We start from the raw sequence: 13449 nt of genomic DNA on the forward strand, positions 1-13449 counted from the left end.
TGTTGTTTTGCTTGAACTACACATAATTCAACTTTACACAAATATATAATTGGAAAGAGAAGAGCTTTTAATAGGCTTTATTATTTTTATGATTGTGGATATTCTTCTCTGAGGTTATACCAAAACTCAACAAGATGTAGCTTCTTAAAGGTTATTTGCTATGTTGACCTTGGATCCTATAAATGAACTTTCATACTCTGTTATATTAAAATTCTTTGAATTATTTTGCATTTTGAATGAATCTTTTACCTGGGCATGATTTTCATAGCATTATGTCTTGGTCATTTGGAAAATACTAAATTACAGAGTTATACAGTTCTTTCAAACATTGCCACATTTCAATATCAAAATCATGTTCCATAATACCGTCACTGATCTCATCAGAAGCCTTCAAGTATTTGAAAGCTGCCAAGTTCACAGTAGCAGACATGAGTTGTACAGAATTCTAACTTGAAAAGCAACTAAAGCAACTGAGGAACAACATTTTAAGTACTATTTAACTTTAATTAATTAAAATTTTAAAAGAAGGTGCAGTTCACGGATACCACAGTGCAGAGCAGAGGTGTATGTCATTCTGGCCCACTAGGGAGGTAAATGTGGCTACAATTAAAACAACAGTCTAAATACAACTATCCAGCAGACACTTTAGTTTTAAATATATATCAATAGTTCAAATATACACATATGCAAGTTATACATATATAACATGCACACAAACACATAATTATCTGAATTCACATAGTAATTACTATGTTAGAAGACTTCCATCATTCTTGATAAATTGTGTTCTACATGTCCCCAGTACTTCCCACAGGATCCCACTCTTATCATATCCTTCCAGCATTTCTGTTTGACTAGATTTCAAGCTTTTGCTTCTTTCCATTGTCAACAGCCCTCTTCTATTAGACTTAGAGTGTGTACAACAGTCCCTTGTCTGTGGTTCTGCTTCCTATAGTTTCCGTTACCAGTGGTTCAGCAAGAAGGCTGAGTACAGTAAATAAGATATGTAGAGAGAAACTGTATTCACATAACTTTTATTATAATATATTGTTATAATTGTCCTTTTTTACTATTATTTATTGCAATGAATATCTTCCTGTGACTAATTTATAAATTAAACTTTGTCATAGGTATATGTGTGTAGGAAAAGCCACAGTACATACAGGGTTTGGTAATATCCACAGTTTCATCCACTGGTGGTCTTGGAGCACATCCCCAATGGATAAGGGGGGACCTGTAATACTAGTTCTCTAACATTTCCTTAGTAATTCTTTCTTTTCCCAGAGTTCTTAGGCATAACTCAGGTTTTTATACTTTCCAAAAAATTAGACATATTTGATTAATAAGGTACATTTTCAAAACCACAGAAAATTCCTTGATTAAATAAACACTGAGAAGCACACAAATTTCATGGAGACATTACCCACTTGTCACATATTAGTAAATTGACAGGTAGTTGTTACATACTTCCTGGATGTGGGCCTGTTCACTGATGGGTGAAATCCATCCTAAACTGAACCTTTGGAAACATCTCACAGTAATTCTTAATATACAATAATATTTAGTAAGCACTGTGCTCCAAAAACAGCAAGACTTTATACTAGGTTGTTGAATGAACTTCTTAATTCTTATAAAAATACCCAAAGAGGTAAATGCTGCAGGATTTCCACTACTCAGAGAAGAAGAAAAAAAAAAAAAAAAAACCTGAGTGTTACATAAATTAAGCATCTTGTCCAGCAAATAGCAGCACTGGAATTCAACCCAGGCTTAGGGGGACTCCAGAGCCACCTAAGTGATAAATAGGAAGATAAATGTGTGGCTGGGTAGACATATGGACAAAAAGGTAGAGGGAATGAGAGATAGGTAGATGGATACAGAGAGAGGCAGTAAACACCCTTTACCCACTACTGCCAAGTGCATCCATACACAGAAGTCCAGCATGCTGTATTTGCAAGCTGGTCAGGTTAACAGATGGACGACCAGCAGGGTACAGATTCAAAAAACAGAGCAAGAGCTGTGGAACACACAGCTCTGAGGTTCCTGAAAAACCTCCTCAAGCAGGTAGCAGGCAAACACATTCTGTTTTTCTGAGTACCATGTGGGTAAAATTGCTCTCTGTAGTTGCAGAATTTTGTTTTTCCCCTTTTGTAGTTACTGATCAAGAGACAGCCTCAGATGCTCCGGAGAAAAGCTCACTCTCCTCTCAAGACCCTCAGCAGCCCACGAGTACTGGTAAGTGTCAAAATCAATGAAACGTGACAAAAGATTGTGCCTGCTTGGGAAGGTCACTATTAAGTTTTAAGAATATTTTTATTTTAATTTTTAGTAAGACTACACAAGACCCCTCCCACTGGCTCCAGTTTTGTGTTGTCCTGAAATAGGGCTACGTCAGGAGGGCTGACTTAATGGAGGACCAGAGGGCCACAGGATGCTTTGACAATTCAGTCCTATTTTGCTTGAGATGTCATGCACACACACACAATTGCACATGCGATAATGAACTTGAATTTCCTCTGGGATAAACGACAAGGTTGAATTCATTTATGAGGAGACTCATTCTTTGTTTTCCCCACTTAGAACAGAGCAAACACAAAACACAGATTTGATTTCATTCAACACAGAGCCCAGAAGTAGGAGCTAGGATCTGGTGTTATCACAGAATAACGAAATCACCTTTGAAGACACATCAATTACCTGGTTGTCAAAAACTGAGGTCATTTTTTTTATGACAGCATTGAGCTATAATAAGAATTTAGATAGCCTGGATCACAACTACAGTTTTTATTTTTAATTTCCAAATTTTTAGACAGTGAATCCAGTAGATGCTTAAATTGGGGCAATAATCATATGTTTAATTTAGCATTGTATTTTCCTCAGTATAGTCTCTGGCTAAATAGCAGGTGCTCAGAAAATGCAGAATGAATGAATGCTACTTAATGGATGGATGGATGGATGGATGGATGGATAATTTGTTTTGGTGTTTTGAGCAAGACAGCCTCATTCAGGAGGTTACAAATTCCTCCATGATCCCTTTCTATTTCTTGTGGTGTCTCTATAATAATTTCATTTGGTAAGATAAGTGCTTTCAGATCATTATCATGTTCATAGTTCTGAGTATCAGATCACATTTTTAAAAATATGTATCTTGAATAATATTTAAAAGCAAACGTTTGGGAGTTTTAAACACTGGTAAATACAATATGTAACCATACAGTTTTTCCAGGGCAATGGAAATTGAAAATATTATGAAGTGGAGCAGCCACATCACTTGCTTTAATAAGGCAATATTTTTAAACGTGTTTAGAATCTAGTTGTCTTTAAATTGGCTTGCACCACTACTGAGCAACTCAATTTCCTGCTCTGCGTTTTCTTATACAACATAGGATTTAAGAAATATGGTCTCTAAATTCCTTTCAGCTTCCAATTTCTGTGATTTTATTACTGCTAATAACTCCCACGTTCAGGGGCATGGAAGGCTTCATTCCCCTAGGGGTCCACACGGTGGCGCTGTGCAATGGGCTAAAAAGACTTCGAAAAGAAAAAGCAGCAGGGAAAGTGAAAAATTGCAAAAATATGCAACAAAATCTGAAAAATCCATCTTTTATTTTTATGATTTGTCTTATCAGGCAATGTCGCCATAGCACTTCTTATTTCTAAGGCTTGAAGGACAACTGAGGCTTTTATTTCAACAACAAATAAAAGCATTGTTTTTTGCATTTTTGGATTGTTGGTTCTTATTCAAAAGCTTGGGATGCCATTGCCCCGTGTTTCGCGATTATTTTGAATCATCCTAAGAACCTTCTTCCTAATATTCCTGGTCAGGAAGAAAGTATGAGATCATGGTGTAAATTTGGGGTTCTAGGGTTCCACATACCATTTTGATATTGGCTCTGCCACTTATTTGCTGCAAGACCTTAGGTGATGTACTAATTTCCCAAAACCTTATTGTAGTGAGAAACAAAAGATACCAAGCACTCAGTTCAGGCCCTGGTATGTGGTAAGTCTCCAATAAACGTCTGCCTCGCCAGGTGCAGTGGTACACTTTTAACCCTAGCAACTCAGAAGGCTGAGGCAGGAGGATCACAAGTTTGAGGCCAACCTTGGAAACTTAGCAAGGCCCTGCCAAAAAATACAAAGAGTTGGAGAAGTAGCTCAGAGGATAAATGCCCTGGGTTCCATCCCCAATGCTGCAAAATAAATAAGTAAAATAAAAATAAACTTTTGCCTAAAAAATAATAATAAGGCAAAGGGAACCTAGCCATTTGCAACTATTTTTGCAAGAAATAGTAGTTCCAAGTGAAATAAGTCAGACACAGAAAGGCAAATGCTACTAGTTCTCTCTCGTGTGTAGTAGCTTAAAAATTTGATTCAGGGCTGGGGATATAACTCAGTTGGTAGAGTGCTGGCCTCGCAAGCACAAGGCCCTGGGTTCAATCCCCAGCACACCCCAAAAAAATTGATCCAAAAGTAAAAGAGAATAGAATAACAAATACTAGAGACTAGGAATGGGGCTAGATGTAGGTTTGATTGCAGGCACCAAAATACAGTTAGATAGTAGGAAGAAGTTCTAGTGTTTCACAGCACAGTAAGATAACCATGGTTTATATTAAACTATTATGTATTTTATGAAGAACTAGAGGAGAGGAGTGTGAAGGTTTCAAACAAAGAAATGATGAGATGGAAATGCTCCCATGATTTGGTCATTATACACTGTCCTATAAAAATGTATAATTATTATGTTAGTTAAAAAGAAAATTAAAAAAAATTTAAATTAGTTTTTCAAAAATGAGCTCATTTTTTAAAAATGAGGACCACTTAATTTGGCTCTCAAACTGCATTGGCCAGAGTATATATAGTGACAGTCTCTGTTTATTTATTTATTTATTTATTTATTTATTATTTATTTATTTTGGGTGCCAGGGATTGAACTCAGGGGCACTTGACCACTGAGCCACACCCCCAGCCGTATCTTGTATATAATTTAGAGACAGGGTCCCACTGAGTTGCTTAGCACCTCGTTTTCACTGAGGCTGGTTTTGAACAGCCTCCTCCTCCTGCCTCAGTCCCCAGAGCCGCTGGGATTATAGGCGTGCACCACTGAACCCAGCTCACAGTTCATTTTATGCTGCTAAAACAGAATGCCATAGACTGAGTTATTTAAAATGAACAGAAACTGATTGGTTCACAGATTGGGAGGCTGGGAAGTCCAACAATGAGGGGCCACATCTGATGAGCACCTTCTTGCTGTAGACAAGAGAGTACAAAAGAGAGAGAGAGCAAGAAGGGCAAACCCACTCACTCCCTTGCACTAATGGCCTCAGTGCATTCATGAGGGTGGAGTCTCCACCATTCAAACACCTTTTGAAGGTCTCACCTCCTTACACTGCGGTGGCAACTGCATTTCAATATGAGTTTGAGAGGGGCAGGCATTCAAGCCCTAGCAGTTATATGCAAGAATCATGAATACATGATATAGGTATATAACATTTCTTACTTTCTTTCACTCTAGTCTCAATCATGGAAAATTCTAGTATATCAGAGATTGACACGGAAGAGAAAGAGCAAACTACTCAGTACCTTGACTTGACCACTGGTAAGTATCACCCACTGCATTTAGAAGAAATACTTGACATTTTAACCTCTTACTAGAAAAATTCAATGGCCTTCTCCAGTCCTCATTTTCTTGATCCTTCTGCCCTTTATGACACAATGAGCTAATCACTCTCTTGTCCCTTCTTGACTTCATTGTCTCCTGCCTTCCTTGACATCTTTGCCTGGTCCTGTTATTTTTTGCTAACCCCAGTTTTTCTATATTCATTAGTTAACTCCATTTCCTCCTGACTTCTTAAATGTGGGTATACTTCTGATTTTACTGCTTTATGTTTTGTTCTTAATTCTTAAAGAGTTTACCCCACCCCACCCCCACTCCCGTGATTGTTCCTGTTGCCTGTAAGAGGAAGGTTTCCATACCTGTATTTCCAGAACATTCTTCTGAGCATTAGTCCCTGATCCATTTTCTATCTCTAACCTAATTTTCTTTCATCTCCTCGATATCACTAAAAATCAAATAACAACTTTTCCCACAGCTTTTTCCTCAACTTGTCCAAAGTAGAGCCCCAAATCTGTGTTATCCTTTATAATTGTGGGTATACAGATTCAAACACATACATTTGTGCATATCCACCCCCCAGCTTATATAAAAACAGCCTGTTTCCAAGGAGTTTTGAGTCTTTTCTTTTTCAGGTATGTTGTCATTATCACTGCCACTCCTGAATTTAGAACCTTAAAATCTCTTGTATGCAATATTATAACATTAGTTTCTCCTCCTCTGCTCCATGTTTGGCACTGAATGTCAAAACATTCCTTTGCACTCTGCACACCTGTGTTCTGAAAACCTTTATGGCTTCCCAAAGTCTACAACACAGAGTTGAGCTCCCCCATCCTGTAAGGTGCACCCCATCCTACCTCTGCAGTCCTGCCTCTAAAGAATCCCTGCAAGATGCACACATTTCTCTGAAAATATCATGTTCCAGTCACACTCCCCTCGTTTATCCTAACGGCCCTGATTGGAAGGAGAAACTGCATCCTTATTATCTTGCTTCTCCTGCAAGGCCAGTATCTTCCCTGAAAACGTTCCTGACCAATTCAGCCCTCAGCAACCACTCTTGACTCTGAATCCCAGAACACATTATTGTATCAACACATGTGGACCTAGAATTTTGCAAAAGATATCTTACTTTTGTTTGTTTTATTAATTAATTAATTTATTTACATATAGAGAAAACTACCTCCTCAGTTATAGGAATCGTGTCTTAGGAAGCTCCAAGCATGATATTCTCCACATGGCTGGCACTCTTGAATTACTTATTGGGTGAGATGTAGAACACTGAGCAAAATTATAGCCTATAGGATCAGAATTCTAGGTTTAGAAACACTTTTTAGGGCCCATGTAGTTTATCCCCAAATGCCTTCATGAAGAGCCATATTTAACCCAGCCAAAATAAGTGAATTTCCATTTGATTTAGTTAGTTCTCCAATCTTCTTAACAATCTCTTTTGCTACTGACTTCATTTTGCTGAAAGCCATTTCTTATAGCTAATTTGAATCCCCTGACAATAAGTCAATATTCTTACATGCTTTCCTCTAGAAATGAAAAACAACTATTTCTATGTTACTTTAAAAAATTTTTTTTTCAAATCATCCTAGAGGATTGCTTTGTTGAATTGCTTTGTTTGCAGAACGTGAATAATGTGTGCTCTTTACCTTCAGGAGTGAGCTCTGCCCCATCTCTTTGTTTTGCCTATATGACATTGTGGAAGTATCGTATATATCCCTCAATAATTGAAGGGCGACAAAAAGAACAATGCTTAAAATCATCTCATTTCCCTTGTAGAAGCAAATCCTCAGTATATGGGATTGGCAAGGAAGAAAAGCGGCATTCTGCTGCTCACGCTGGTGTCCTTCCTCATCTTCATCCTCTTCATCATAGTGCAGCTCTTCATAATGAAGCTGCGGAAAGCACACGTGATATGGAAGAAGGGTGAGTGGGCAGAGAAACTGATGGAGGCACAAGATATCCAAATCATCCGCTAGAAAAAAGAAATTCTGTCAATTAAAGCTCTCCTGTGAGTTCTTGCACCATCTAGTTGATAAATGAGGACTCGAATAAGCAAATGTTTGTTTTCCAGTAATTATGGCTTATGAATCTCCGTGACTTCAGTCTGAGAGCACATGACCAACAGAAGCTGGAGTTGCTCTGGGGATGGCATTAAACTACACATACTTCTATTCACAAAAGGATGCAAAATGGAGAGCTAATACATTCATTCATTCAATAAACATTCATTGAGCACCTGCTGTGTGCCAGGTACTGTTCCAGGCACTAAGGACACATCTGTCCAACAAGACAGAACAGGTCCCTGCTCTCAAGGAGCTTATATTCTAGTTGTGGATGAGGGTTGAATGTAATAGACTGTTTTGGTCCTATTGCTACTTTACACGAATGCATTCATCCTCCCTCAACTATAATATATTAGTAATTTTCCCTTAATTGTACTAATTAAAAAGTTACTGAAAGCAAAAAACATTATTTTGCTAGTATGGGAGATACCTATTAAAACACATAGACTCTGGCCAGGCAGAGTGGCACACTCTGGCCTGTAATTCCAGCAATTTGGGAGGCTGAGATAGGAGGATTGCAAGTTCAAGGTCAGTCTTGGCAATTTGGAGAGACCTTCAGCAACTTAGATCCTGTCTCAACATAAAAAATAAAAATGGGCTGCAGATGTAGCTGGGTAGCAAAGTACCCCTGGGTTCCATCCCCAGTACCAAAAAAAAAAAAAAAAAAGTAAATAAATAAGTTATAAAATACATAGATTCAACACATATCAGAGTTAAAAGAAACCCTAGAAATTATTCAGAATAATTGTCTATTCAATTTATTCCATACACATGGAGCAGGATTCAATCCTTTCCTTCCAAGGGATTATCTACACCTGTGCCATCCAGTACAGGAGCCATAAGATGGCTACTGAGCCCTTGAGGTGTGACTAGTCCCCAAGGAGATGTGCTGTAAGGATAAAATACACACCCAGGTCTGAAGTCTCAGTACACAGGCTTGTACACTCAAGCAGGAATATAATGTACCTAACAATAATATTGTAGATGTTCTGGTCAAATAATATGTTATTAAATCAATTTTACCTGCTTCTTTTTACTTCTTGAATGTGGCTAGTGGAATTATTTAAATTACATGTGTGGCTTCTACAGTGCTACTGAACAGTGCTGATCTAGCCACATACGGCCCAAACACCTCCAGCAACAGAGAAGTGCGTATGCCCCAAAGCAAAATACTACAACTTTGAAGAGCTCTGGCTTTTTGCTAGTTTAATATCTTCTCTGGACTGTTAGTACACTAATATGCTCATTCTAAGTAAGCTTTGAGATAGGGCCTGACTTTTCATTGTACCTGGGCCTGCCCAATAGGCCAAGGCCATAGTATTATCTCAGAATTCCCTATTAACTATTCACCCCCATCTTTCTTTTAGGGCTCCTACATTTGTTTCTCTCTGAAGAACAGTATTTGCTTCTATTCTGCTGTCATTGGACTTCGTGATTCTTATAGTGCCTTGTACAGTGCCTATAGGAATCCTAATAAAGACTAAAAGTCACATGTTGACTTAATGAGAATACGGAGTACAGCAGGGACATGATAAGACAGTTATTGATCTGTTACCAAGGCATCAGCTTATTCTAATAAACATTTCTGCATACGAACCATGTCCAAGGTGCCAGATATTAACAACTCAATTTTTGTTTCTTGCAGAAAAGGAGATTTCAGAACACACCATAGAAAGTTACAGATCAAGGTCAAATAATGAAGAAACATCTTCCCAAGAGAAAAATGGACAAAGTAAGTCAACTGGGTAAACTGATGTTAGAAAAATGAGATTCATTTGTCCGTTCCCTTTAAGGAGAAGGAGGGAATATCAAAGCTTAATCTTCAGAACTGGAAAATCAATGTCTCGAATCACTTTGAAGATTTAAGGAAGTGCATCATAAAAAAACAATCAGGCCAGGTGCAGTGGTGCATACCTGTAACCCCAGAGATCGGGAGGCTAAGGCAGGAGGATCACAAGTTCAAAGTCAGCAGCTTAGGGAGACCCTAAGCCACTTAGCAAGACCCTGTCTCAAAATAAAAATTAAAAAGGGGAGGGAGATGTGGTGGGCTGGAGATGTGACTCAGTGATTAGGTGCCCCTGGGTTCAGTTCCTGGTATCAAAACAAAAACCAATCAGAAGATAAGGTCCTGTTATGGAAGATATTTCATGCTGGCTCTGTCACACACTGGGGTGCTGTGTGCCCTTCCTGTGCCCCAGAGTGTACTACATACACCTTTGTTAATGAAGCACTTCCTAGACCATACTGTGATTTCTGGTGATTTGATTTACTACCACGATATTCTTTCATCTTTTGAGTAACTGAATTTATTGGTATCCTTGGATCCTAGCACAGGGCCTCACACAAATGCAGTGCTTGGTAAAGTTGTATTGAATAAATGAATACCAGCTTTAACTAATTCAAGCAGAACTGTTTCAGGTCTTTTGGGGTAGCTTCATTGTGATTCTTCAGGCAAAATAAGTAGAGAAAATGAAAAGAATCTAAATGGGAAAGAGGGCAATGGGGAGAATAGGGGTGGCATTCGATGAAGATTCAGTAGGCTACTTCTAGGGGAAAAGAGTGAGAATTGTATACTTTTCAACTATTTTATGTCCTCCATGCAAATTACTTTATTCTGCCTTCCAGAAGTTGCAAGAAATGCAGTGAGCTTTGTCTCCAGATTCTCTTGGTTTAACTCAGGTTTTTGTAGCAAACTGGTCTTTTGTAACACCTCTGCCTTTCCTTTTGTTTTGACCTAGTAGAGTGCAAATGGAAAGAGAGAAGAGATGTGCTAGTAAAAAGAGAGACTCAGTGAATTGACTCTGTGAGAATGGTGGGGGAGGGAGGGAAAAATGTGTGTAAACTACATCTGACAATGGGTGACAAAGCATGGAGAATGATGTTAGTATAATGTGTAAACTGGGTTGCTTTCCTAGGTGAGGGAAACCAAACAGTGGGAAGAGAACTATGCCCTTTAGCAGGAAAAAAAATATCCCTCAGCTCAGCTGCTGAAAAGCAGAACCCCTTGCAGTTCAACTTAAAGGAATTTTTAAAATGAGGACCTGCACCGACAGGGATATCCCTGGGATTTACCAAGTTCATAGGAGGTTGCGCTTTCTTTTGGGTTCAGATCTCTTTCTTCATCCTCTCTGCCTCCAGTGTTTTTGCTGTATTTTTTTGCACATTTAAAAGACATCTCTACAGTTGTCTCTAGCCTCCACATTCGGTTGCATAGGCTTTGAGGGGTCTTCCCCCATCCCTATATTTTCCATAAGCCTTGTTATTTTTAATATGCAATTGTGCTGAAAGCAATGTGCTTTTTTCAGCAACACACATGTTATATTACAGCATAAATGTCAATATATTTCATTTCAGGTTTTTTAGTATGTTGTTTAGGTAACAAGACTTAAAATTAAGGTATAACAATGCATTCAGACCGTTTATGTGTCTCAGGGAATCTTCAGTTTTATAAAACATTAACATATGGACCTTAAAAACGTGAAGACCCCTCAAAGCGTTTCAATAAATGGGTGCACGGTAGTTCAGCAGAAATGTTTTTCTATCATTGTTTTTCAGCTTCTCACTCTAAGCGCTGCATGAATTACATCACGCGGTTGTACTCAGAAGCAAAAACAAAGAGGAAGGAAAATGCAGAACACTCAAAATTAGAAGGAAAGCACACTCATATCCCAGAGAGCATTGTATAGTGCTCCCTGAAATAGGAGATGATTTCCAGTCAGCCACGCCATCAGCAGAGCAGCCTGTGGGAAGGAGCATCATTACCGTGACATGAAAAGTATCCTTTGAGTGCAGTGTGAGGTGGGGTCTTCTGAGTCAGGGCAGCAACTTGGGGACCAAACCATGGACAGAAAGCTCATAGTTTAAAAAAAAAGAAAAAGAAAAAGAAAAGCAAGGAAGCAAGCAAGAACCTATTATTCCTGATACTACTTCAGAGCTCCTGAGCCTGTGGATCAGGGTCAATGTGACCAGCTAATATCTTACCTTGAAGAGAACAGGAGTTTTTAGATACTGGGCTCCAGTAGAACTACTTTTAAAAAAGAATTCTTTAAAATATCTTTTCTTCTGGTCACAAAATAAAGATCTTTGAGATGAGAAGTACCTAAAGAAGATCTCCGATCCTAAGAGGTTACTTTCTAGATGGGCTTTAAGAAGATATAATCAACACATGAGCAACAGGGAGGAGTCATGCATCGCTATGAATGAATCCGGGATGGACACAAAAGCCCAAGACACAAGCAGTGAGCTCAAGAAAGGCCCAAGGATTAGAATTTCTTAGACTTTATTCCTAAATTACTTGAGCTGACCTGATAGACAAAGGGTCTAACCTGGTGTTTCCATGTATAAGAGAAGGTAATGAGTTCAATTGACTGATTGTTGACCTAATGAATGGTTTTTAAAAATCCTTTAAGACAAGCACAGAGGCACATGCCTGTAATCCCAGCAGTGAGGAGGCTGAGATGGAAGGATCATAAGTTCAAGGCCAGCCTCAGCAACTTAGCGAGGCCCTAAGCAACTTAAGACCCTGTTTCAAAATAAAAAATAAAAAGGGCTGGGAACGTAGCTCAGTGGTAATGGACCCCTGAGTTCAATCCCCAGTGCCAAAAATTAAACGTTTTTAAAAATTATTTAATAAAGAGAAGAATGTATACTTGTTTTTCTAATGATTGTGATCCAAGTTGCACTTCCTGTTTTCACATATAAAAGTGACATGTCTTTTTATTTTGTTTCCTATCGTTTTATTTAAGGCATAGTGAACTGGCATTATGTAGAATATTTCTCAGTGTTTGGATGTGAATAAACCAATTTTAAAATAACACACAAGCACACCTATATACGAGTTTGTAATTTGTTACAGGGGACAGATTCCACTGTGCTGATTTTCAAAACTTTTTAACAAACACAAAATTTCAGAAAAGCCTAAAGGTAGCATGAAGCACAACTCACTCTACTTAAGAGTGAGTTGACACAATGCCCACCACCCGGCTGTCAAATACCTCAGTGTGTGCTTCCTACAAACAAGGATGCTCTCCTCTATGACCACAATGCAATCAAAATCAGAAAATTAACATTATGTTTCTGTTAATAGTCTTCAGACGCCATTCAAGTTTCTCTGATTATCCCAATTGTCCCAAAGGACCCAGCTCAGATTCACACTTCATCTTTACCTAATTCATTCTGGAACAGTTTCTCCATCTTCTCTTTATTTTTGTGACCTAGATATTTTTGCAGGATACAGGCTAAGTATCTTGTAGATCATCTCTTAAATTGTTTTTTCTTTTTTTTTTTGCGGTACTGGGGATCGAACTCAGGGCCTTGTGATTGCGAGGCAAGCACTCTACCAGCTGAGCTATCTCCCCAGCCCCTTAATTTGGCTTTGTCTGATATTTATGCATGATAAAATTCAAGTTACACAACTTTCATTGGATTGTCAAGAAGCCACTTTATTTTATTGCATTTTATTTATCCCATTCTATTGATCGCACTCATTCTATCATTTGTTTCATATAGTGTCTGCCAATTTCTCCACTTGTAAAGATACTTTCTTCTCCTTTGAAAGTCAGTGTTTTGTGGGGAGATACTGTGAAACTATGCAAATATTTTGTTCCACATCGAACTTTAAAGTTAGTCATTTATTTGCCTATGTGTGTATGAATTCACGGTTTCCTCTGATACTCCACCCATTATAATCTGCTACTGTCAAGTTAGTCCATTGCTAATTTCATGATGGAGCTGTAGAAGCTGCCTTCTATGTCTGTCCAAAATATTCTC

General features: G+C 38.4%; 1 protein-coding gene across 1 annotated transcript in view; it reads left to right on the forward strand.

Annotated features, from left to right (window-relative positions):
- Crtam (cytotoxic and regulatory T cell molecule) overlaps window positions 1-11621 on the forward strand; it is a 32597-nt gene extending 20976 nt beyond the window's left edge. Inside the window, exons 6-10 of the mRNA XM_047567667.1 lie at window positions 2152-2232; window positions 5510-5593; window positions 7394-7540; window positions 9326-9412; window positions 11236-11621. Of these exons, the coding sequence (XP_047423623.1) occupies window positions 2152-2232; window positions 5510-5593; window positions 7394-7540; window positions 9326-9412; window positions 11236-11366 (530 nt within the window). The 3' untranslated portion in view covers window positions 11367-11621. The remainder of the gene's footprint in view (window positions 1-2151; window positions 2233-5509; window positions 5594-7393; window positions 7541-9325; window positions 9413-11235) is intronic.
- Window positions 11622-13449: the final 1828 nt, after the last annotated feature.

Source organism: Sciurus carolinensis, chromosome 11, assembly GCF_902686445.1.
Source record: "Sciurus carolinensis chromosome 11, mSciCar1.2, whole genome shotgun sequence".
In the NCBI taxonomy this organism is placed as follows: Eukaryota; Metazoa; Chordata; class Mammalia; order Rodentia; family Sciuridae; genus Sciurus; species Sciurus carolinensis.